Below are 26,958 nucleotides of genomic sequence, written 5' to 3' on the forward strand. Positions count from 1 at the left end.
AATGCTGGCTTTATTTGTTTGTCTGTTAAGCTGGATCCTAAATGATTTCATCTGCTCATAAATAAACTTTCTTTATGGACAAAATTTGAATGTTCATTTTCCTCTCAGTTAGTATGCAAGTCTATTTGCAGCATTCTAGCAAAAGAGAGTGCAACTCATTTTCTGTGCTTATAAATTGTTCATTACCACGCTCTCTGATGGCCAATTCATGACTCCATCAGCAACTCCACAAATCTCTTTGCCCAGACAAACTTGGTGGAATAAATATGAGGTGCTGAAGAAGATGAGTTTGGGCTTAAGGGAAGAAAAACATATCTCACACAAAATTTCCAAGTCTATGATTTTAAATTTTGTAACATCTTACTTGTATTGATATTTGTATGTAGGGTCCAGGAAAATAAATACTTCACTGACCTTATCAACACAATTTTTAGGGCTACATATAAATAATATTCAACAATTTTTCTCATTGTACATGAAAAGGGTCTCAGTTCAAGAGAAAAACAAACCTGCAAGCAAGTCCTCTAGATAGGAGTACTTTCTTTCCTCTGTGACGTGAGTTATTGTAACCTATAAGACTCGACACAGAGGACTAAGATAATTGTGTTAGAAAACTTATGGTTCGGGTCTTTTAAAACAAAGCAATCAAGGTTATTAATTTTCCCCTCTTCTTTGATAAAGAGAAAAATGTAAATCTCAACAGGAATGTCAATGGATCTTAGGTTGACCTTAGCCTTAGAGCAGGTTAAAATCACTCCCTCCTTCGTGCATGTATTTAATATCCACTAACGCTAAGAGAATGGACTTCAGTTTTCATGTAGGGAACTTGATTCCTTTGCGTGAAAATAATATTCACAAGTAATGAAGCTCCTTCCTCTAGCTAATATGTGAAAACAAAGAAAAACTGCAAGGTGCACAAAAGCTCTTTAGATAAAGCAAAATCTGCCTATAGAAAAAACAAAGTGTTTCCACACCCACCTATGGCGGTGTGTAGGATAGGAATCTGGCTCCCAGTATATATCTCCTGTCACTGCTGAGCTGGAGAATCTACCCAGAGATTTTTTTCAATTACAATTCTGTGCACCAATAGACTCTGCTGCGGAGCTTTTAATTAAAAAAGAAAAACAAATGAAATAATATAAACCCGCATTGTCTCTAGGCACTGTTTGTATTAAAGGATTAGACATGAGATGTTTGGATTTCATTGTTCTAAACATGTGTTTCAGTTGGTGCTATCGGACTCACCATGTGAAGAAAACAAAATGTAAGTAAATAACAAGAGGCCCCATGGTTTTATTCAGCATTTTCAAAATTCAAAGAATAAAAATGTCTCAAGTCATTTGAGAAGCCCCAAATGAGTTTCAAATGATCATTATGATCATGCAAGAAAAATAAAAAGTAAATTGCTTTTAAATGCAAATGGCTCAATTTTTCTAAAAGCAGAAAAGATGCACTTTCATTATGATCAGCTTTGTTAAACAAATAAGAGGCCTAGTTGATTTCTAGGTATTTTTGCTCACTGCATTCTCCACCCTTGAAGTTTTAAGCGTCCTTTAAGTTCATGAAAGAATCATGACTTCCTCTATGACTCCACCCACATGTGTAACTCACAGGGATGATGGGAGACAGTTTTCTGGATAATTTGGTTTCAAATATAAGCAAACTACCAAAGATCTAACCTGTATTATGTGTACCTTTCAAACTGCTTTTGATATGTTATGTGAATAATTGACACTATTTTCTCACTTTTCGTACTGTAGGCTTAATTCTTCTCAGAATTCTATTCGGGAGATGGAGAGAAGGTGCCATTAATAAAGCTGCTGATGATTAACGATAACTGTAATGTACTGAGACTTTGTGCAAGTGTCAGAAAGCACTTCTGCCAAGCCCTATCTTCTCCTGGGAGCAGCCCTCATTGCCAGCTAGCTGTTTTTAATTATCATTGACTGTTACCCTCAAGGCCGGGGTCTCCGGGCATTGTCTCCAGATTACGAGGCCATGCTGGGTGGGATGCTTTCCTTGGCCCTGGAATCCTTCACCTATTTCTGATGGATCATCCCATTATTGATCATCTGCTTATTAAACGTGTGCCACTCTTTCAGCTACTGCATGGCTCTCCATTGTTGTTTCTTTGCATTGATTTTGGACTTGCTTTTTTCTCTGTCTTCTGGTGTTGGTGACATAATGGACTTTTGACTATTGGTGTGCTTACCTAACTTTGGACCTCATGGCTGTCTCATCTTGCCCTTTCATCTTCTGCCTTTGACCCAGAACAATAGAATAAAGAAATTCATAATTGGAAAGGATCAGAAATGTTGAATCTAATTCCCCAATCAACAGGACAGGAGAATATGGTATTAAGGAACTTTATAAGCTAACTTTAGAGTCACTGAGGCTATTGGCCTTTTTTTCAGGTGAAGAAATTGAGGCCCAAAGAGAGATAGTAACAAATTAATCACAGGACTTAAATTAGTACTTAGGTACAAACTTTTTGGCTACATCATTTTGCATGTAAATGTCTGTTATATCAGTCATTATTTAATATCATTGCTTTTGAATAAAAACAAGAAACCACCTCAAATATAATGCAAATTAACAGAAAATTAAGACAGAGAAGGCAAGAAAGTGGCTGATTTTGTGGAGAACTCGGATAAGGTAAGTAAATGTATTGAAGGCAGACACAATATTTCAAATATTTTGCCACCACAGGAAGGTGTTTGTGGGATCTATTATTAGTTCTATTTACATTTTTTTTCCAGCACAAGACTAATTTTTTCTGCTCTAACCCGATCAATTTATTTATTTATTTATTTATTTTAACATCTTTATTGGAGTATAATTGCCTTACAATGGTGTGTTAGTTTCTGCTGTACAACAAAGTGAATCAGCTATACATATATATGTATCCCCATATCTTCTCCCTCTTGCGTCTCCCTCCCACCCTCCCTATCCCACCCTTCTAGGTGGTCACAAAGCACGGAGCTGATCTCCCTGTGCTATGCGGCTGCCGATCAATTTATTTTTATAACAGCATTTTTAGTATAAACAATGCATTGCTAGACTTTTTGTGTATAATTTAGATATTATAAGTAATTTAGTGTAAGAAATCAAACATGTCAGAGTCCCTCTGAAAAATTACACCTTTAATCTTTTCCCTTCCCCAGAAATAACCACATACACTGATGTACATGTATGTACATAAACAGGGTATTTTACAAAACATAAATAAAATCATACACATATGGGATTCTGTAAAGTAATTGCATTAATACATTGCTGATGATAGTCTACCATATTACCTGGCTTGGGGAAGTTAAGTATTTTGCTCAAGAGTAAACAAGTAAAAGGCAGAGCTTGCATCTGGGCCTATGACTGATTCCTGAGCCTGGGATTTTCACTACAAATCCACACTGCATGTCCAATATGTAGATAAAATTACACACCTGGTGAAATACTTAGGGATACACAATCCATCCATCCTTCTGGGTACTGTACAATTTACCCACCCCAGATTAATTAGGTCAGGCCACTAGTCTCTGGATGATATGGTTTGGCACCCATCCCTCCCCCAAATTATTGTAGCTGAATTGCATTCTGGCTTCTGTTAAGAGTAATTTTTACAAAAAGGACCCATGAAAGTTATTATTGCATTTATTCTAAGAGTACTGTGAGAAACATTGTTCCTGTCGTTAAAGACAGCCTCTTTATGAAGCCCAATAGTTTGAATTTGTCTCTCGTTTCTATAGCTGGAATAGTTGTGCATTTGGTGAATAATGCTGCCTGTTTTTGTTAATTTTAGAGGATACTATATAACCAATTCTCTCTTTCATCCTATTAACTGCTAGAAAGCTTAAGCCAGATCTGGAGTTCAGTACTAATTTTATATATGGGATTTACTATATTCAGTTTACAAACTGATCTCACTCTTGGCTTATTCTCTTTGTCTGATACTCTCTGTGCTCTCATTTCTAATTTTTTTTTTTGTATTTTTAATATTTTCTTAAAGCATTTTGGAACACAGGATATTGAATCCATTCAGGCAGTAGTCCACATAGTAATATGAGGCTAGAGATGAATTTTACTCTCCCCAGTTACAATGCTGCATGGTGGTAAGAGACATGAACTCCACAGCCAGACCATTTGGCTTTAAAGCCTGTCTCTGCCACTTCCAGCCATGTTATCATGAACAAGTTACTTAACCTCTTTATGACTGAATTGTCTCAACTGTAAAGTGAGGATTATAATAGTGTGACCCCACTTTATAGCATTTTAAGTTTGGAAATGAGTTAATTCACATGAAGTTATACAACTGGTTTAGAAGAATGCCCAGCACAGGAAATTATGGATAATTCTAGTAGAGAAGCCAATGAAACAACTTCGCACTCTTCTTCTATTTATCAAAGTAATGAATTTTCAATTAATCTTAGGTCCACAGATTCTCAGCACTGAGAAAAAAAATTAAGATCAACTAGTTTAACCATCCCTATAGAGCAGGAATTATCTCCATACATCAAAGTAGGGCACTGGTTGTTCTGGAAGGGACAGAAATTATCTCCTTCGACACCTACTTCTAGAGAGCTCTGATTATTGGAAATGTCTTCCTTAAATGTTATATTCAGCTCTCACTTCTCCTGGATTTTTTTTATCTTTTTGGCACCCTCATCCTAATTTGATCAAGCATAAGTAAATCTCTGAGTAAATAACTTTTTCTACACTGAAGATCTTGCACCTAAAATTTGAATATTTAAAATATTGATACTGTTCAGACACTTTTAATTTTTTTTAAGAACTCAAAAAATTTCTGTTTAAAAACTGAACTTGTGAAAGACATGGAAACAGTGGTGAGGAAGGAGGCACATGGAGTCAGAAGACCTCTATTCTAGTTTAAGTTCTTTGGTCAGGTAGTGACCTCCCCATTTCCTTTCCCACTGTGAGTGTCTGTTGCATAGTGTGCAAAATCCTAAAGGTGAAATAAATGATACCAAAGGAGCCTGCAGTTTTGAAATTGTATGACCACTTTGCATTTCTCCAGCTAACTGCTTCCTGGCCATTTTATTGCATATCAGTAACTTCACCAGTGTGTGCACAGGGTCAGAAAAAGGAAGTAAAGTAAATAAGTTTGGATAATTGTTAACACTTGAAAAAAATATTGAGTGGCTCAATAAGAGCCACTCAATAATTGACACTTATTGAGTGTCAAAAAGAAATGATATAAGGTAGTTAATATTTAGAATTGACATTTTAATAAGTATATGGTTTATTTTCAAATGTAAAGAAGAGAAGCAGAGATTTATATATGGAGGAAGATAAAGCAATCCATACTTTTTTCTGGTCATAAGCTTAGATTTCAAGATTCAAAACCAAGAACCTTGAGCTGTTTTATTGAGCCAGGACACCAGGAGAATTTCCTTACATACATCTTTAAAGTGGCATACTACATTTTAAAGATTTTTTGTATTTATAATATACTATGTAAAAATTTTATGACTACAAAAGTGATGCATGTACATTATAAAAATTCAAACAATATAGAAATACTGAAAATATAAAGTGCCTCACAATACCATCTTCAAGAGAAGCAAGCATTGTTAGTAATTTGGTATATATATATATACATACTAACTGTATAACACCTATGTAGTGAAATCATTGTATTTACATAAAAGGAAATATACAAAATAGAATTGAGCTCTCTGTATTATTTTATTTAATTATAAATATAAATCTATATTCTCTTTGATGAATGGGTAATATTCCTTTATAAGGATGTTCCATTAATTATCTTTATAATCCTTTATTGATGATCACTTGTTTTAGGATGTTTTTGAAATTTATACTTCAGCTGCCATTTTTCCCCCTGCCATTTGTACCTATGTACTTGGTTAAACGCTCTAGGTGCACACACACAAAAAATCTTGTCATCTGGGTGACTGATGTTTGTCTTAAATGTTTGTGGTAAAATTTTTAAGTTGATACTTCACATATTTTAAAAAGTCATTTCTGACTAGTATAATAAAAACATGACACACTGCCTCTTTAGAGATGCTGGGAGCAATAAATTAGCTGACATTTAAAAATGCTTTCAAGCTGAAAAGTACTAAGTATTATTTTAGCAATGGCTGAAGAAGACATGATTAAGCACAGCTCCATCTCAGAAGTTTATCAGGCTGTGATGAATGGTTTTCCACTATTTAATGCTACAATACTTTAACAGCGGCCCATACAGCAAGGTGTGAAAAAGTTCCATCAGCAAACATACATTTAGTGCCCGTGTCTGATATAGTGAGTGTCTCTGGAATGAATAGCACTTGAGTGTCTATCCCTGGGGAGTTAAACCTCCTGAAAATTACACTATGAACTTTGTTTTTGTGACATCTTTTTAACCTAAACCCAGGAATGACTGAGTTGTGCCTAGATACAAAAATGGTTTAACCATCCTAATGGAAGATCAACTTCTAACTCCTTGGTAAATGGTATGTGTGACCACACACACCCATTTTCCTTTTATTCTAACTTTTTTTCTCCAACCAGGTTACAGGCCTGGTTTAGTAAAATCTTCCTTACCAAGATATTAAAGGATAATAGAGATTATGAAATTTCCCTGGATAATTTGCATTTTGAAAAACTCTAGGTCTCTGAATAAACAGAATACTGCTATGGTTATCTGCCTAATGCCTAACACCTATGACACGTTAGCCCTGAAAAGTTAGTCACTACCTTCTCAATGCACAACAGTATTTGTAACTCTAGAATCAAGTCTATTACAGTGCAACTATCTGCTTACATATCTGACAGTTTCACATTTACCTGTATTCTCAGTGCCTTAAATGAAGTGGACATTCAGTAAACATGTGTTTAATTATGGGGAGTGCAGTGAGTAGGTGATTGTTGAGGAAACAAGTGTGGTCAGAACAAATACTATGGTCCAGAAGAATAATCCTTGTCCATCTAGAGGTCCAGCACTAACTGCTCTTCCTTTATTACCAGGTGCACAAACTATAAAGATCAGTACACAAGTGGCTGGTATATCTGGTAAGGACATCCTCAATTTGTGTTATAAAACCTTTGGTAGTATATGGGGCTTCCCTGGTGGCGCAGTGGTTGAGAATCCGCCTGCCAATGCAGGGGACACAGGTTCTATCCCTGATCTGGGAAGATCCCACATGCCGCAGAGCAACTAGGCCCGTGAGCCACAACTACTGAGCCTGCGCGTCTGGAGCCTGTGCTCCGCAACAAGAGAGGCCCTCGCACAGAAACGAAGACCCAACACAGCCAAAAATTAATTAATTAATTAATTAATTAAATAAATTTAAAAAATAAAAAAAACCTTTGGTGGTATATGACACTCCTTTTCCTAAATAATTGAGATAAAATATGACATCATAGAGCATAAGAAAACTTTAGGGCTCATGTAGATCAACAGAAACATCACTTTCAGGTTGTTGGCCAGTGTTTACTTAAACACTTCCTATGACAGGGAACTTACTATTTTTAAGAATAATAGTTTATTCCCAAGTTGGATATTTTTAAAGGTAAAAATCATTGTTCTTTATCTTGAAATCTCCCAAAATGACTCCTCCACTGATTTGAGTTCTGACCTTAAAAGCCATTCAGAATATGACAAAAAAGGATTGTTATAACTTCCTAAACCCTGGCTTCTGTATTTTCAAAACTAAACATTACCAGTTCCCTCAATTAGATGGTTAGCTCCTCAAAGACAGAGACCCTGTCTTGTCAACTTGTGAATCCCCAGCTCCAACATCTAAAATCTATTTGGTCACTTACGTATTAGTTGAATGAATGAATGGATGGCTGAATAGAAGGAATAATGGATGAATGAGTTAAGGAATCAAGATGCTGCTCCTTTGAACAACTCTCCAATTTCTAAAGAGAAAACAGTTAAGATTACCTGGCAAGACTGACCCCCTCTAAGCTCAGAGAACATTCCAGAGTCAGTGAAAATGTATGAGTGGTGGTGGGGGATTGCTTAAGGAATTTGGCTTCCCAGATGGCTTGCATCCAGTCTTGCTGAGTTTTTGCCCCTTTCCGGGAAGTAGCAGGAGCTCTTAACTTCCCAGCATGCTCCAGCTCACTCCTCCCCTTCTTCTTCTGCCATAAGGTTCTTGCTGCTGATTTTCCTGGTGGCTCTTCTCTGTGGAGCAGTGCTCTTCTGCCTCCAGTGGTGGCTGAGGAAACTCCAAAATGGTCCCCGAAGACGCACCATGGCTGTTTTTGCTGTTGGAGACTTGGACCCTGTCTATGGTAAGCTGTCTACACACTTCTAGACTTCCTCTTTGGAAACTTTATAGTTTTGTGTGGGTTGAAAAGCTAATCTATGAAAAGCAGATTTGTAAACATAGAACAAGACATGGTTTATTGAAGACTCAAAGGCATGCACTGGGGAGAGAGTCTAAATGAGAAAACTTCAGAAGAAAAAGACCCCAAAAGAAAAAAAAAAAAAAAGTGTCCTGGGGAAGTGACTCAGAGTTGAGTATGGGGATAGAACCTAAACATGTCATTCAGTCAACAAGCAGAAGGGAAAAGATACACAGGGCTGGCCACTCCAAGTGAATGGTAAGGTTTAAGGTACAGAAGAGCATCTCTGGGCTTTTGATATCCATCTATCCTACCCCGTGTTCATAGTCTCATTTACAAAGCTCTCCATGTCTCACTTACCCTCAGTAATATTGAACAACAATTTTCAGATTGTCTGCTGCCACTGCAGAGCCTGAAATACTGGAATAGGACAGGCGAGTGTCAATACTCATGTCCTTTCTCCCCAAACATACTGGTGGCATCCTGATTCTGTCTGCTCCCAAACCCCACCCCCCAAACCATGCCTTTCCTATTATTTTCCAGTCTGCATTAAGAGGTATGAAATGGAGGAAAGTATGGTCTTGAGTTATTTGTAATTGCCAGCCTCAGCTGTAAATAGAGAAATGATAATTTTCTGATTTCTGGCAAGTGACAATTGATAGTTTATTTCTTCATGTTAAGCAGTGTCCTCATCCAGAGACCGTCTGCTATGAGTCTTTCCAGTTAAGGCACTGCATTGTATACTACAGTTGCCTCAAGAGTGCTTGGTAGAGATTAACAGCTGCCCTTCAGAAACTTGGATCAGCATAAGATTTTCAACAGAGCAGGAGATGTCCTGGAAAAACTAACAGCTAAATAGGAAGTGGGGTAAAAATAAGCTAAAATGTTTTAATATCAAAATTCAGTACTAAGATTTAGTGATTATATTCACTATTGGGTTTTTTAAAAGTTATTATTTAACAGGGAAACACATTGTCAATTTGAGAAATGGTTATTTGGGGAAGAATAATTAAAGTCTCCAATGAAAATAGCTTTTTCTCCTAAAATCAAAAACACTTTCCACTGAGTGTACAGGGAAATAGGGTCACTGACCTTCTAACAAAATACGTTAGTCAAAGGGATCAACATGGTCACACTGGTCTATTTTTCTTTATCTAACAAGAGGTATTTAATAAATAAATGCAATTATGTTTCTTCCAACTTGACCTGAGTTCCTAAAAAGGAAAATCCACAGTGGTCTTTTCAGCCCTCTCTCATTCTGAGGGAGACTCTTTCACTAGACGGCCTTGAAGCATAAAAAAATTTGTTTTTAATTTTCAGTAAATAAGCTACCCAGTTAGACTGTTATAACTTTTCAGGCAGTTTATGTGCCACAGTTAAATCCCCATTTATCTAATGTTTTTATATTTCCTGGATGGTGGTTTACATACATGCTTTTGAATTTGTCTGAATTTCCCTGAACACATATGAGTGTGAGAAAAGGAGTCAAGACTGAGATAGTACTTCAATAATCTGCATGTAATAGCACTGAGTGCAGTGAGTTACAATAGAGTCACATTCTCTACATTACCCTGAAGGCATTATGGACAGAAGAAAATACGTAGGAAGAAATTGTTTAGAATATATATATATATATATATATCTCACAATTTAATTCACACCTACCAAGTACTAGGCACTAGGTCAGGGGCTTCTCAGATATTATCTCTAATTCCTAAATACCAACTCAGAAAAGTTGCTTTTACTTCCGATAGAGGATGTTATCTATTTTTCTCACTCTACTGTATAAATATACCCCATAAATCTTTGCTGCAGTCCAACTACAGATTGTCCAGAATTGAGGGTAGAGAACAATGAAAATTTAGGCAGGGCACACATGGCTTAGCCACCTTACCCCTGGACACTAAGTACGGCTCTATATCCTGAACCTCCAGACTTTTCCATTGGGTGATTCCGCGATGGTAGGTATTGCTCTCCAGAATCCTCACTTCCTCCCTCATTCCCTTCCTCATTCTATCCTTTCCTCCCTAATCCCTCGGGTATAGCTCTGGCTCTTCTTTTGCGCAAGGAACATTTAACTATTTCTCAGCTTAAATTGCATTACCAAGTTCACTTCTGTTGATATTCATCTCAGAGAATACAACCTTAGTGGGCTCTTTGCATTTATTTTTATCCTCACCTATGCTGGGATCAGTGTTGGGTTCTCCCACCCACCGTCCACCTCCCATCCTGTCCTATGGAAGCCCAGGGTGGCTGTACAGGCAGTAAAGAGCCATTCACATCATCTTTGATGTGGATATGGCTCTCAGAGCTGTGCTTCTTGCCATTCCTGTTTCTGCCCTCCAAAACAAAACACAAAAGAGTAATTTAGGAAGTGGTATTGTCTGTGATCTCTAGTCACCTCTTCTTAGCTAGTAATTTCTGGAAGTAAACTCTAGAGAACCAATATTTTAAGGTAGTCTGAAACCCAGACCCACACTGGATTTCCTTTCCACACTGGATTCTCATTACACGTTTACTTCTCCAGACAAACGATCCTCCCTACCTACTATTTCCATAAAAGGAGGTGCTCTCCAAAAGAGAAGTGAGGGAAATACTACGGGATCTTTTTATGGCTACAGAGGAAAGTAAGGGTCGAACCACAGCTTCTACCTTCACAGCCCTGAAAAAGTTTGTGCTCCCAGCTTAGAGCTGAGTCCACTACTGCTGGATTCATCCGTCTACACCGCAGCTTATGGGTTTGTACTTCTGAGTCTTCCCTATAGCCTCTGTTCAGAAGCAGGAAAGGAAAATGAGAACTCGTTTGAAAAATACTGGTGACATATTAGAATATAGGGTTTCTGGACTCCCTGCCACCCCTTGAGCACAAAGGGGCAGATAGGACCTTCCCTCCTGAATACAGAATATAAGAAATAAGTCATTTAAAACATCTTAAAGGTGAGACTAGATTTGATATATAAACCTCAGTTTCCTCCGAGACCTTCGTTTTATTTCTTCAAAACGTATTTCATGTTATTCCCATTATTTGCTGAATATATTAGTTGAAATAACTCTGCTCTTCTGACCTGTGGGTCAGAAGTCTGACTCCCAGGATCCCATGAAAGCTGCCCTCAACTGAGAAGAGCAAAGAGGAGAATTTTGATTGATTATCAGAGACTGGAATGGAGTGAACTTCACTGATGTTGAAATATATAAAATAGGAAATTTCTCTCACTGAGAACTCCTGACAATATTTCATGGCTCAGGTAGTCAATTATCTTGATTAGAAATATTAAAGAGAGAAAGGGAAACACTTGGCTTGGGAATCCTTGTAAAATGTGTTTAAGGAAAGCCTTGCCAGCCCAGCCCATCACAGTGTCTGATGAGATTTCTGTCTGGGAAAGGTCCTTAGGAATCTCAGCCAAACACTCAGGCCTCAAGAGCATCTCCTGGACCAAGAATCATGCCTTTTCACAGTTCTCTGCTGGCTCGGTGATCAGATCTCTCACTTTTCCTTCCCCTTTTATAGGATCTATGTTTCCATGTCATAACATGTTATGATGAAGCTCTTTATGCACCAATAAAAGGAGAATTGATCTCTCTGATACCCCTGTGGAGGTTACGGAGGAAGGGGAGGTATTGTTGGAGAAAAAGGAGAAGGAGGAAGACCAAAATAAGGTCAAGAAAGTGCAGGGGGAGGGGAAGAATGAAGAGCTAAAGGAGAAGGAACTTACAGTTTGAAGTTGGAGATATTTTAAAGGCAGAAATTAAACCTATTTATTTTATACAAGCCCTAAAATTATTCTCTTTCTTCTTCTTCAGGCCCACCTCCTCTTCTTGGACCCAGGTCCAGGGTCTCCTAAACGGTTCCTTCTTCTGTTATTTTCCTGCCCTTACCCCTGGCTCATCTTCTGGATCCAGTTTTCCCTTACCATCTTTGCTCTAAGCCTAGAAGTGATCCATTCTGTGCTCTCCATCTTTTTGAATGGGATCATCCATGAAGTAGTCTCTGAGACCTTCTTGCTCTCTTCTCTCAACCATCAGAGCCTAACAGTTCTGGTATAATTCATTTTTTTTAGCACCTATCTAAGGGGTAAAAATAATTTAGTGTTTCAAAGCTTTCTTATCTCATTATATTTCCTATTTTAATGATGCTTTGGACAATCTCCTTTCTGATAATTCAGCAGAAAACATAGGAGATTGTTTTTTTTTTCTTTCCCCAAATGTATACATGGAGAATGAGAACACATATTGGACCATAGAAAGTGATTTTTTAAAAGGATGTATGCAAATTTTTAGTAAAGATGGAAAAGAAGAGGAGAAAATTATTAAAATTCTCACACAAAAATCCATATCCCAAATATCTATTATTTGTGATCAATGCTCTCCACTTTATAAGTCTATACAGGCAGGGTGAAGAGGTAGAAAATAAAATGATTTAAAAAAAAATGTTTTGGGTTTGTTAGATTAATTGCTTTATTTTTTAAATTTGTATTTAAAAATAAGTAGTGACAGAGGAGTTTTAAAATTTATTAAAAACAATTTTTTTCCCAAATTCACCAAAAATATGGATGAAAATAAGTTTTCATTGGAAATAAGGTTGTGAAGCTGAATGAAAGCCCTTATTTATGAAGAATATGACATTTAAAGATAATGAAGAGAAAGAAGTTTGGGGTTTAGGAGGTGAGAGAAGAACAAAAGGCTTGAAGCAGAAAAAAAATCTAGTGTTCATTAGAGAAGAGAGAATTTAAGAGCTTAGGAGAGGGGTCCCAACCATTACCTGTCTTAACAAAAGATAAGCTTTAACAAAAAATAATAAGTTACTATAAAATCTACATGGAATCCTTTTCTTCCTACCTCACGTGGATCAGAGCTGGGTCCCTGACGAGGCAGCAGGCAGGTCCCGTGCCTTTCCTGAGAAGACAGCAAGGTGAGAGCCACAGAGACACCCCTCCTGGGACTCATTCTGGCTTAGCTCCGCCTTGGCCTGATCTCCTTGATAATGCTGCCTTTCAACTATCCAATCTCCCTGACCTCATTTCTTCTGCAATTTCAGAAATAATCTTACCTTTTTCTTATTTCAGGGCAAATAGAAACACCAGTCTTCCAGCAATGATTAAATGTGAGTGCTCCGATTTGCAGAGGGGAAGGAGGACTGGACAGAGTCAGGCAAAAAGCTGGTCCTTACACACTCTGCTCTCATCTCCCTTCCCCTCTCCCAGGATCCTGTCTTATTTTAGGATCCTTTTTTTTTTTTTTTTTTAGGATCCTTTTTGAAATGTCATTTTCATGTACTTTGTGTTCTTCATGTAAATATTCTGGGACTCATTGTAGGAAAGGAATGAGAGTATTTCCTTTATACATTGTCATGCACGGGCATGATAATAGTAATGGTTCACGTTTATTGAGCACTCATGTGTCATGCGCTGGGCTAACCCTTGACATCTCTCATCTCATTTATTCTTCCCTACAACTCCGTGAGGGGTTCACTAACATTGTGAACATTAAAGATGAGGGAACAAAGGCACTTAGAGATTAAGCAACAGAGTAGATGGTAGAATAGTGACTCAAATTCAGGCAATCTTAGCCACCCCCCTGTAAGAGAACAGAATGACACAGAGAAGGGAACAGAGCAGAAAGAGGAAGACAGGCATGTTAAAATAAGCTAAGTCCATTGGAGTGATTCTTAATGACTTGGGCAATCTGAAACCTGGCTGTAAAAACTTGGCAGTGAGTGTATTTTACAAAATTAAAAACAAACTCTAATATCTTTACCAACAGCTCTGTCAAAACCATAGGATTTTTGTAGGCATTTTTAACTGAGTTCTCTCAGGTTCTTAGTTTGCAAAAGATAAAAATAATACCTGTCCCCCTCACAATCACATGATATTGTATGTAAACATGCTGTGAAAAAAAATTGAAAAGTGGTTTATGTCCAATTTTACAAAAGCTCTCTGAGCTTAGTTCTGTTTATCAAATGAATGCCCTGTGGTTTTCACAAGTTTAAGAGCAATGGGCAAATTTGTAGTAAGGAAATAACAGTAAAACTTTTCTATTGCATAGAGCAAGTGTCAATAACTTGTTGCTTGGAGCATGATATTAATAATGGTAGTGGTGGAAATAAATGTGAGCTAATAATTGTGTCGAGTCAATCTGGTCAACCACTCCAGGTACAATGATAGCCAAATGACCTCTGACTTTGTATTGGATATGCCAGGAGCAGTTCATCTGGAAAATGGATAGTACTTACTACTGGTATCCATATGGAGGGAAGTACTGAGGCAAGTCCACTTTGACAGTGTTAACTCTGTTTTATCAGGACCCTCAGACTTAGCCTACGTCATCCTAAACTTCCTAACTATTCAAGGCTCTAACTCCAAGAAAGTTTTCATTCAGTAATCTCTGTGTTGTAACATTAGTAAGGATAATGATTAAATCATTATTTAACCATTAAGATAGGATAGTTTAGGAAATACTATTGTAAATAAAAGAAAATGCATCATACTCCTAACATAGTACAGTTCTTGCTGTATAGTAATAATGCTAATACTATTATCACTACTAATATTAGTGACAATCAATTTTAATGTGTGTCAGGCTTTGTTTTAAGCACTTTACATTCATTTAGCCTTGTTTTTATAGATGTAGATACCATCACTAGATTTTTATGGCACAACAGCAAACTGAGGTGTAAAAAATTGTGTAATAACCTAGGAGTAGATTATTCAATTAAATAAATAACCCCTTAAGAAAAGTGTTGAACCAGGAGGTGAGATTTATATTCTAAATATGACCCCACCCTTCACATAGTATAATAATATTTGAATTATTATACTATGGAAATTAGTGGTTCTAAATAAATAGAATGCACTCCATAGTAATAATTTTGAGTAATCTACATATGGATTCCAGTGAAGCAGCTATTGCCTAATATGTAACTACTCTTGGAATCATTTTGATGATTGTGGCGTGTTCTTTGGAATCTTCTCAATGGTATTGAATCTTAATCCTTTAAGAAAGAGGTCAGCACATTTTTTATATTAAAGGCCAAAATATGTTTGACTTTGCAAGCGTATGGTCTCTGTGTGGACGACTCACTTCTGCAATTATAGTAGAAAAAGCAGCCAGAGACAATATGCAAATGAATGAACATGTTTGTGCTATTTCAATTTAATATACAAAAACAGTCAAAGGGCCAGATTTAGTTTAAGGGTGTAGTCTCTTTTTTAAAGGTGAATTTATGGTTGTTATTATTGTTTTGGGAAGAAGAAGCCAAATCATTCCCAGAAAGGTAAATACCCCTGTGAATAAAAGAAAAAATATAAAGAGAGAAATGGCTATAAAATATTACTGTTGACTTCCTGTGTAACTCAAAAACAGTCTTTCAAGCCAATACTAGTAGAAGACTTCCCAAGGAACTATTGGAATAAGTGCATGATCTCTCAAGGTGATCAGTTTAAGGAAGAAAATGTTTGTTTTTGATATTTAATGGCTTGTAGTGTGCATAATCTAAAGTCAAGAGCTTTGATTTCAAAATTTAAAATTTGAGAGTACCTTTCATTTTTGCATGTGTATACTTTAACTACAAACTTTTCACAACTTGATATTTTTACTATTCATCATAGAGATGTTGAAATTAATTAATTGTGTTAGTTGCAGTTTACAGAGCATACATATAAAATAATGAAGTTCAGGGGTAATACTTTAACGTTTCTAGTGATATTTGCATATCTCATGATGGAAGCATTAGCTAAAATGCCATTAATGTTTACAGGAATCTTGTCTTCTGATCTTCCAAAAGGGATATTTCTTCTAGTTTCAGCTGTTAAGTTGTAGATGCTTCTTGATGACTTAGTCAATGATGGTCTAATCGGTTCATGAGAGCAAATTTTCTTGCTGTAATGACTAAAACTATCATGGCAGAGAGTGATATGGTTGTAACTTTTTTCTCAAGGGAAAAACCAATTTTCTGTTGCTCCAGTGATCCAAGAAATGCCAGATTTTATTAGGCAGTTCATGTGCTTCTGTTTTATGCTGACTAGAAAGATTATGTCTCCACCTTTCTCTTTCCAGGGACAGAAGCAGCTGTGAATCCAACTGTTGGAATGCACCTTCAAACTCAAAATCCTGAACTGTATCATGTTCCATGTTTTGGTGCTTTAGGCCCCCCACCTCCATATGAAAAAATTCTAAAATCAAGCCGATTTTAGATCTGGATGATTAATTGAAATTATTAGAAATATTTTTAATTCCAAAACATAAAATTTAAGAACAGTTCTTTCATTTAGTGGGAATTCCTAGAGATCAATTAATGTAGTCTAAAAAAGGACAAATAGACAAAAGCATGAATGTAGGAAAAGAATTTGGGGCATGGAGATGTTTCCATAGTAAATCAGTGGACTCTTGGTATGTCACTGCTGCTTTATACTTTTATGCTCCTAATCAAGTTTCTCCATGTACTCAGATAGGCAGTACTTAACTCACGGAGTGGCTCCCATTAAGTTTAGGATTCCGCTGTCGTACACATCACAAATTTTTCTGCCTCAATCTCTATTTTAATTTGACCTCTTCCCTAGTATGGAGTGAATAAAATTATCATAATTTAACAGTGACCCAAATAGAGATGCATACATGTCCAGACCCAGAACCAGAAAGAGAATATTTGAATTAGGGTGAGGGGAGAGAGTAGGAAGAAGGACCATTTGGAGTTGAAGGGTGAAGGATGAATGAAGAGGAAGATTAAAAGTTCAAGGAGTTGTATGTCACAGCCTGAGAAGGGAGAAAGTGTTGATTGAAGCTGAAGGAGACTATTTAAGCTGTGAGGCACATGTAATCCCACAGTGTGGAGAAGCAGAGGCTCCCATTTTATATGAGTGAGTGCAGACTCCAGAGCCCAAGACCGGTGCCTCAAGACTTGACATTTCTTAGCCAACCATGGTAAGAACCCTTGGCATAGATATCAGTATTCCCATTGAGGACTCTACCTACAGAAGTAGCAGTAAGATATCATCAAGTGACATTTTTGCAGTGGCCATGAGCAAGGGGTCCAGGAAAAGACATCCATGGCAGACACCATATGGTCTTTGTTGAACAGATGGTTGACAGCTTCACTTGTTAGTCTAATATACCTTTCAAATTTAACTTTGACCAAGCTTATCTCCTAATTTCTTCCCAACCATGTTTATCCAAACCTTCCCTATCTTAATTGATGGTAACAGCAACCTTCCAGGTGCTCAGACCAAATAACTTGAGCCTTGAGTTTTCCGTTGATGTGACTTCCTACGTCAGGAAATGCCTTAGCTTGGCTCTACCTTCAGAATAGTTCTAGATTCTAAACATTTCTTACTCCATCTCTGGTGTGAGACATGTACTGTCAGTTCTTCCCTGGATTACTGTAATAGCATCTAAACGGGTCTGTTTGCTCCCAGCTTTGCCCTCCTATATTCTATTTCCAACACAGTAACTAGAGTAGCATTTCTTATAGCATAAGGAGGATCATGTTCCTTAACTAAACTCCAATGACAACACTTCTCACTCAGAAAATGACAAAAGTCCTCGACACATGGCCCTAGAGGATCCATATGCCTCTCAGTTCTCCTTTCTAGTGACTCTCGCCCTTACTCATTTGCTCCAGGAACCCTGCCCTCAAGCCTGCCAGGCTGTACCTTACCCCCATCTGACCTTTCCTGCCTTAGCGCTTTCTGTTCCTTTTGCCTGCAAAACTCTTCTCCCCGATATCAACATTGCTTCACGCCTTCACCTCCTGCAAATCTTTGTTTGAAAGTCACTTTTTCAGTGCGGTCCGCCCTGATTACCCTACTTTAAATTGCAATTTCTCCCAACTCTAGCACTTTCACCTCCTTGTCTCAGGTACACTACTCCTTTTCCCATAACATCTATTGTCTTCTACTTATCATCTTCTACAATACTGCATAGTAAAATTATATTTATAATCTGCTGTCGGCCTTCCCTTGCTAGAACATAAATCCATGAAAGGAGGTATCTTTGTGTTATACACTAATTTATATCCCAAGCCTCTAAAGCAGCCTGGCACTTAGTATGTATTCAAACAATTTTATAAGTAAAGCTCACTAGTTCTCGAAATTTCCAAAAATAACTGGACGGGAATTTGACGGGAATGAAGCCTTACAAAAGTGACAGTGGCTAAGAGCCAGGGACAGCTGACAATGTTGTATAACTTTAAGTTATACATGGTAGATTGAACATATCCATTCTCTTCTTAAACCCACGAAGATTATAGTAAAGGAGTAAGAGGGCTTTTGAATTCACAAGAACAAAGAGAGTGGCAAGAAGATGATGAAGAAAATTAGCAACAAGTTTTAGTACATGGAAAGATGTCTAAGATAGATAAAGATAGATAAATCATAACTGACTGGGGTTTCAAGTTTCTCTGCTATGCTAAAGGACTTAAGGAAAGAAACTGAGAATAATCAAGCAAATTCCTACTGTACCAATGCAGAAATGCCCAAGAGTTAGAGGCAAGAGAGGTGAAGAGAATTTTGGGAATGATGATGAACTTCATCTACAGGAAGATAGCATTGAAGCAGCCCATAGAAGAGCCAGTTCCAATCAGAACATGACAGTGAATAGCTATAGGAGAATAAGAGGTAAGATTAAGGAAAAATCTGTAATGAAAATGTGGTGATAAACTAACGATTGGTAAATGGAAAGTGAAGAAACTGAAAAAACAAGGTGATTATAAATCTATGAAAAACAAAAGTTGGATTAACGACCCAAATGGTTAAGTTGTGAATAATGTAAATAATTGATGTTGAATTATAAAATGAGGGTTATTCATATTGACAGTGTAGGCAGAGGAGGAAAGTTTGGATGAGGGGAGGTGGGTTAGGGTTAGAAAGTATATCCTAATCTCAGATTGTGTGGAATCAATGAATAATATCTAAATTTTTTAAAAATCAAGAAATAGTAGTAAAGTACATCATGTGGAAATATCATAAATATCTGAAACAAAATGCCAAAGAGTTGAAAATTATTTCCTCAAGAAATAGTATTTGGAGATAATGCTGTGTGGGAACAGGTAGAGCAGAGATGTGTTGATTTTCATAATGAGCCTATAGTACTATTTGACTTTTAAAACTAAATGCAAGTATTACTTTAATAAAAATAAAGTTAAACAAATAAAGGTTTGGCAGATTTATACTTTGCAGTTGTAAACAAACAGAGGAAATCATATCACAAGGAAAAATGTTAAACGTAAGTGTCTTTAGGTGGTGGGGCTACAGGTGATTTTATTTTTTATTCACTTTTTTGGATTTTTCTAATTGCTCAGTAACATGTGTACATTACTTTTATAATTGAAAATCTCAGCAAAATTCTGTTTTAAAAAAGCACAAAACACTGCCTTCATTTAATAGATGAGAAAAATGGGCTTTGGAAATATAATTGACTACTCAAGGTACATAGCTAATTAGTGTGAGACAAAACTAGAGACTATTTTGATCTTTTAATTCCTGTTGCAAGTATTTTTTCACTATGATCTTTTATCTTCAAAAGTGGTTATAGAAATAAACATCAGAGAATGTGGGTTATAATTATGTTTATTTCAAATAAGTAACTCTAACAAAAGAGATTTTGGTCATATCCTATAAGCTACGTATGTTAAAATCCATTCCAGTTACAGAACAGGCAGAGGTTATAATTAACACATAGAAAAGTATAAGCACATCTGGAAACAAGGCTAGTGATTCAGCACCTGGAGTTTGATGAAGACATTAGTGAAAGTCAGGGTTGAAGCCGTCAGAATTCATTTTTAAGTGACTTGCATTTTATGTGTCAGTGCAAGTCTAACCAAAGTTCATGCTTGGTGTGTGGTTGGTTGGTTTACTTTTGGGGGCTGGGGAAGAAGTGTGGAGAATAGGCTGTAAGCGGGTGGGCAGGGTTGACAGAAAATAGTTTGTTTTCAGAGAAATTTTCTGACAAAGATTTTTTATCGAATATCACAGGTCACATTTTAATTTAATGTCTTAGAAATACTTACTGAATGACTGCTGTATGTCAAGTATTGTACAAGGTTCTGGATGTATTTCTCCGATAAACTTTGTTATTATTATTTTTCATGATACTAGAGTTTCCACTACTTTAATCTGACCTCCAGACAGAGACTTGAAAGTTCCGTAGCAAGTGCCCTTTATGGTCCACTGAAAACTACTGCAAATAATAAAATGATAAAACTAATTTGGATTATAAGATTATCATGATATTTAAAATAGAAATTAAAAAAAAGAAAACTGTGTTCCTTTCTGTCATCTCATTTCTGAAAATCTTTGCCTGCATCTTAGTTCATCAGTAAATCATTAAAATTCAATTTAACCTGGCATCTCAGATTTTAATTTTGATAGGACTAGATTTTCTTTTTCTTCCCATGTTAAAGAGCATTCATTTTTTAAAAGGAGGTTTTTCTTACTGCTGAAGGGTGTAGCTTTTTCTTTGAATGTCCAGCAGAGGGCATGAAAGCCTATCCATGATTCCAGCCCAATAGCTAGATTTAATTTAATGGCTAAGGGAAATCATGAAGCTAGGCTTTTGACACACTCTAGCAGAATAGAATAATAATGAGGTTCAAATTTGCAAAGAGGAATTTAGTACTTTAGCTCGTGTTACTCACAATGAAGCTGAGCATCAGGTGAGATGCCTGCCATCAGAGAGTCTAGAAAATTTGAAATATACTTGTACTTCTGCGGGTGACACTTGTAAGTTTGAGTTGCCTAAAAAGGCAGGGTAATTTGTGTATATGCTCCTTATGTGGTCTATAACATCTACAGCACTGACCCTATAGGTCTAGTCTATTACTTTTCTACCTGACCATGAGTTCCCCTTTAATTTTCAGTTTTGTGGTTCCAATTTGTTTCATTTGTGTTAGGAGCACAACTTTTATAAAAGACAACTATAGAATTCAATATCTTTCATGGAAATGAAATAGAGCTAGGATAAGACTGAATAGCATTCAGCTGGACAATGAAATGAAATTCAACCAGAATATTATATTTAAGGCAAAATGTGAAATACTTCAGGTTTGAATAAGAGAAAATGACACCATGAAAATGTGTTGGCTATAAGGCTCCACTTTCAATAAAGATTTTTTTAATCAGAACAAAGAAAGGAAATAGAATATACATTCCAAAGGAATCTTTCACTTTTAAATCCATTTTGCTTTGTGATTTTGTACAAAATAACAATACAAGCTTTTTTCTTCCTGTTTAATACTATATCTTGGAAAAATAGTATATTTTTTTTTGTTATTTTACTAAATGTAGTTCTGGGAAAATGAAATGAAAGCAATATCCTTTTACAAAATGATATAATTTGGTGATAAACAAACTGTAATTTATATTTGTGCATTTGGAAATAGTTATTTTTCCCCTTCTAAAATTATGCCAGCCTAGATCTATCTGATTCATGAAGCAAGCAATGTATATCAATCAAGATGTCATATTTTTATATTAGTAAGATGAAAAATGGTATTGCTCAGAAGCACTGAAATTATCAAAGAATTCAGGTGTCTTAGTTTCATTCTCATGTTTATTGAGGAAAAGTTTCCTCTTTGGAAAATCTGTTTATGGGATGCAGTAAGCAAAACTAAGAGAATTTCCCTTTCACTAGTAATTAATATAATTTTGTCTCTCTTTATATTTAGTAAATTTTCAACTTTAACTTTTTTCATCGAATATGAAACCTGAATTCATCTGTCAATTCAGATTATTCTCTCATTTATTTATCTAAATCTGGATAAATTTATACTGTTAAAAAGCCTTAGGTACCACTGACTAATTGCCTTTTAGATTTAGAAGGTCTGGAGCTATTATTTTTCCATGAAGGGTATTGAGAGACACAAAATAAGAAAGCCTAGGGACTGATTTTAAACAATCAGTGGACGATTGCATGCTTACCTGATACCATGTGGAATGCTTGTCCCCTGTGACATGGCCAACAAAATAGATTGATGCTATATGAGGAGAGTTGGATGAAGGGTTGGGAGGCCAATCTCTCAAGGATACCAAAACATTACTGAGGTTCTAAGGTCTTTCTGGAGATAAGGGTTTTTTTAAAGGAGAGTTTGTGGTTGAAAGAACGCTTTGATAAGCTGTGTAAGCCAGTCAAGGGACACACTCAAGTAACAATAGATGATCACTAAAAAGGGTAAGTCTGTGTAACCCCAGGAACTCTGCTTTGCTGTTTAAGGTTTAAGTGTTTGGGGCCAAAACTAAACTGTGTAAGGCTTCAGAGGAGAGTTTTTCTACTTTATAAATACAGTTTTACTATAAATTTATTAGCATAAGGAGAGGATTCCATTAAGAAGAAAACAAGAATTGACATATGCTCAGAACAGCCAATACTGGAACATTAACTCCATGTGATTAAGTCTCCACTGTGTTTTTAGCCTCCAATTTTTATTTTCCAATAATGCATTTTATTCTTAGTTTCCTTCACCTTTATTTTGTCTATTTTAGACAAAGTTTGCTAACTGCTTCAGTTGCTGCTATATTAACCAAATTAGCTTATTTTGTTTTTATTTACTAAACTTGAAGCTTTTCCCTTCACCAATAAAATAAAGCCCGCCTCTGATTTCCTCCTCTAATCAATACTTCTTGCTCCATAGTTTTAGAAAACAAAGGCACTGTATAATGTAGTTTAAATTTAGTAAAAGGAAAAGACATTTTTCAGACAATTGGAACAAAATAGACATTGGAAAGAATGATGTTAAGGAGCTGTTAATTGTTTATGTTGTTGACTGTGATAATGGTATTGTAGTTACATTGTTAAAAAGTCTTTATCTGTTATTTATATATATATAATAAGGTATTTATGAGTGAAATGATTTGATTTCTGAGATCTATTTTAAATAACCAAATAAATAAATACTCTTATTTTCTTAGTTTTTGGCTCTGGAGAAAGCCTATAGGTTGAATTTGAGCATATGTCCATTTTTCACTTGCTAACTCTAATTCTAACCTGTGTCTCTACTTTGCCTGAGCAATGAAACTTAATAAACTACTGAACCTTTTGCTTAGCATATATTTTATTTTAAGAATATTACGTTGATTAGCCCATTGTATACCAAAATTCAGTCAGCCAAATATGGACTTACCCATTTTTGATAACCCAAAAAGCATTTTTACTTATTTTTATTTAATGTATTTCAAAATCAATGCAGTTTCAAACTTAAATGTATTTAAATGAAAAGTTCAAATTGTATTCTAAGTGGAAAACATGGTTTTTCATATCCACATAAAAATAAATAGACGGCTGTAAAATAAAAATATTCAATGTACCACCTAAAAATATTTCAAATACATTGGTTGGAAGTATAACACACTTTGAGAAAATAAATGTATGTTTTGAAATTGGGACTAGACCATAGCAGGGTAGTAAAAACAATAAAAAAATAATTTCCATCTGCAGAAATAAATATTCAAACAATTAGTGATTATTTTTAAAAGTTTATCAACTGTACTCAATTTAGTTAAATAAATGCAAATCAAAACAATAATATGATATCATTTTTTTACCCATAAAAGTGGTAACAATATTAAACGTTGCTAATATCTTATGTTGGCAAGGATATGAGGAAACAAGCCTTTTTATATACCACTCGGAGAAGTGTGAATTAGCATAACATTTTTTGGAACCCAATTTGGCTATGTGTATCAAAAATGTTAATACATATTCTCATAGATTCAGCATTTCTACTTTTAGACACAGTTGGAAAGTAATTCTGTAGTTGTAATCCTATAAGAAGGCAAAGATGCTTTTAAAAGGATATTCATTGCCACAGTGCTTATGACACAAAAAGCAGAGGAAGCAATGGAGACATTTAAGGGGACAAATTAGACAAATAATGATACATATGAACAAAGAACTATGCAGCCATTAAAAAGAATAAGGTGATATGGAAAATGCCAATAAGTACAGTTAACTATTAATTTTATTTTTAAAGGGAAGATAAAGAGTAAGAGTATGGTGTATACATTTTCAAAGGATCTATATATGCCATAAAATTTATTTTCTTTATAAAGACATAAGAAATATGTGATAGGTACACCTCTTGGGAGAGAGGTGGTGGGGGGAAGCCATGGAGATGGGTAAGAGAGACATTGTTTAATATTTACATTTCTGTACTATTAATTTCTGAAAAATCTTATGCACGTATAATTTTCCTCTATGTTAACAAACACTCTCTGGGTACAGGGATAAATGGTGTTTTTGTTTGTTTTATTCTTTATTCTTTTCTGTTTTAAAAAAGTAAAGATTACTTCAATAAAATTTTAAATGACAAATCACCAGCTTTTTTGAATGGAAACATAGAGTAACCAATATAGGACTGTGTACTATATTGTTTTCCAATTAATTACAGCATATCAAGGGCCAACATTATTCACTGGAGAGCATTTATTTTGTAGCTCAGAAGCTGCAGAACCTGCTCTAGGAATGCTTTTTCCACATAATCCCCAGTTTATCTCCTTAAAATGAAATTGGAACTATTCTCTCCAGCATGAGGATGTTGAGATAAAGAAACAAAACCAATAAGGTAAAAGAACTGATTTGAAAGAAGATGAAAGTGTAAAGGAGAAGATATGGTAGGAATATTAATTTGGGAATGAAACTTCTATCTGTGATGGTGAAGGTTGTCTTTAATAAGACTTTGCTCCTTGGGTCATGCCTCAAAGCAGCTGACTGTAGGAGGGAAACCAGGATAGTTATCCTACAGAATAAAACTAGCACCTTATGACCTTGGCTTGCATTTCTGATGGTAGCACTGAGGGCTTTTTAGCAAACATCTTCATCTCCACCTTCCTACTTGGAAAGAAGGAAATACTATCTTCCTAGGGTTTTCATTTTAAAGTTAATTTCTGAATATATCAAAACCTCCTTATCCCAATTATGCTCTGAGGACATTGAACTACATGTAATTTTCAGCAAATTACTTGCCCTCTCTTGATTCTATTTCTTTGTGCATGTTTTCCTCTTTACACAGAATTCTTTCCCCTAATTTGTTTTCTTTGAAAATGCCTGTCATCTTGCTTCATGCAACTGAAATTTCCCTCCTCTATGAAGCCTCCCTGACTCCACAGGCAGGTGCAGAGATTGCTTTTTCCATGACATTCCATACATACCCACATTATAGCAATTATTTTATTGTACTCTAAGTTTCTTCTTTTTTTATGCCTCTGTCCTCTCTGTGTCTTTGGTTGCTTGAAAACATAGAGATGGTCTTTCAATAAAACTGCACAAATGTATGCATTAATAATGGAAGGAATAATCCAATGAACAAATAATTGCATACAATGGATACAAATAAAATGCTTAGTTTCTCCAGGCTAGGGTATTATCATCATTCACTCACTCATTTATTCAAAAATATGTATTGAAGGTCTACTATGCATCAGGCACTGTGCCAGTTGCTGGGAACAGAGCAGTATACAAAGAATAAAGTGTTTTACCCTTTTAGAGCTTGCAAACTTGCAGGAGATCACGCACTCATAAGTGAAGTGCAATGGGGGCAATGAAAGCAGAGCCCTCAGGTGTTAGGGAACCTAGTCCAGTGGAAGTCAGGAAGGCCTCCCTTGAAGATGTGATGTGTTACTGGAGATAGGAAGGATGATAGGGATAAGAACTGGAAAAGGAAGAAGCTGTTCCAGAGCCAGAGGCAAGAGAAACATGGGGCTTTTGAGGCAGAGAAAGAAATGCAGTCTGGTTGGAGGGTGGAGCAAAGGAGAGAGTGCTAAAAGAAGTAGGAGAGGTACCCAAGGACCAAGTCATGATTGACCTTTAAAAATCATGTTAAAATTTTTGTTAATTTATCCTAGAAAAAATAGGAAGACATTTAAGCAAAGAGGTAACATGATTGGATATGTATTTTCAAAAGCTCTATCTGACTGTAGTGTAAACATGGATTGGAAAAAGGAAAAGAGGAAGCTGCCACCACCATCAAAGAGAGAAAAGATAACAATTTGGACTAGGATGGAGATAATGACTTGAAACAAAACAATTATTTACAGGGCTTTTAAGGACATTTAATGTTCATCTGGCTGTAGAAATGAAGGTAAGGGGCTTCCCTGGTGGCGCAGTGGTTGAGAATCTGCCTGCCAATGCAGGGGACACGGGTTCGAGCCCTGGTCTGGGAAGATCCCACATGCCGCAGAGCAACTGGGCCCGTGAGCCACAATTACTGAGCCTGCGCGTCTGGAGCCTGTGCTCCGCAACGAGAGAGGCCGCGACAGTGAGAGGCCCGTGCACCGCGATGAAGAGTGGCCCCCGCTCGCCACAACTAGAGAAAGCCCTCGCACAGAAACGAAGACCCAACACAGCCATAAATGAATAAATAAATAAAGAGGATGCATTTCAAATAGTAAAAAAAAAAAGAAAACTGAGCAATTTATTAAAAAAAATAAAATAAGAAATGAAGGTAATAAGAGAGACAAAGACAACTTTCTCATTTTTCTATTAAGCATAAAATACCTGGTATCTAGCCCACAGAACAACATAAATGTTTTTGAATGAACTAACAACAGAGTCTCATAGATTAAGAATATTTTTTACAGAATATTATATAGTAATAGTAACACTATGTTTAATGAATAATACTGTGTCTAGTGGTGTATGACACCTCTTACATTAAAAAAA

The 26,958-nt window shown here is 36.1% G+C and overlaps 1 protein-coding gene and 1 long non-coding RNA gene across 2 annotated transcripts in view; both read left to right on the top strand.

The window, feature by feature from the left end:
• TMEM207 (transmembrane protein 207) overlaps positions 1-26,661 on the top strand; it is a 29,260-nt gene extending 2,599 nt beyond the window's left edge. The window contains 6 exon segments of the mRNA XM_082393397.1: positions 1,227-1,264; positions 1,761-1,802; positions 6,988-7,032; positions 8,120-8,262; positions 16,369-16,484; positions 16,487-26,661. Of these exon segments, the coding sequence (XP_082249523.1) occupies positions 1,227-1,264; positions 1,761-1,802; positions 6,988-7,032; positions 8,120-8,262; positions 16,369-16,484; positions 16,487-16,519 (417 nt within the window). The 3' untranslated portion in view covers positions 16,520-26,661.
• LOC309629419 overlaps positions 1-26,958 on the top strand; it is a 65,837-nt gene that overhangs the window by 36,295 nt on the left and 2,584 nt on the right. The gene's annotated exons all lie outside the window — the stretch shown is intronic.

The sequence above is a fragment of the Balaenoptera borealis genome, assembly GCF_965194805.1.
Source record: "Balaenoptera borealis genome assembly, chromosome: 5".
NCBI lineage: Eukaryota > Metazoa > Chordata > Mammalia > Artiodactyla > Balaenopteridae > Balaenoptera > Balaenoptera borealis.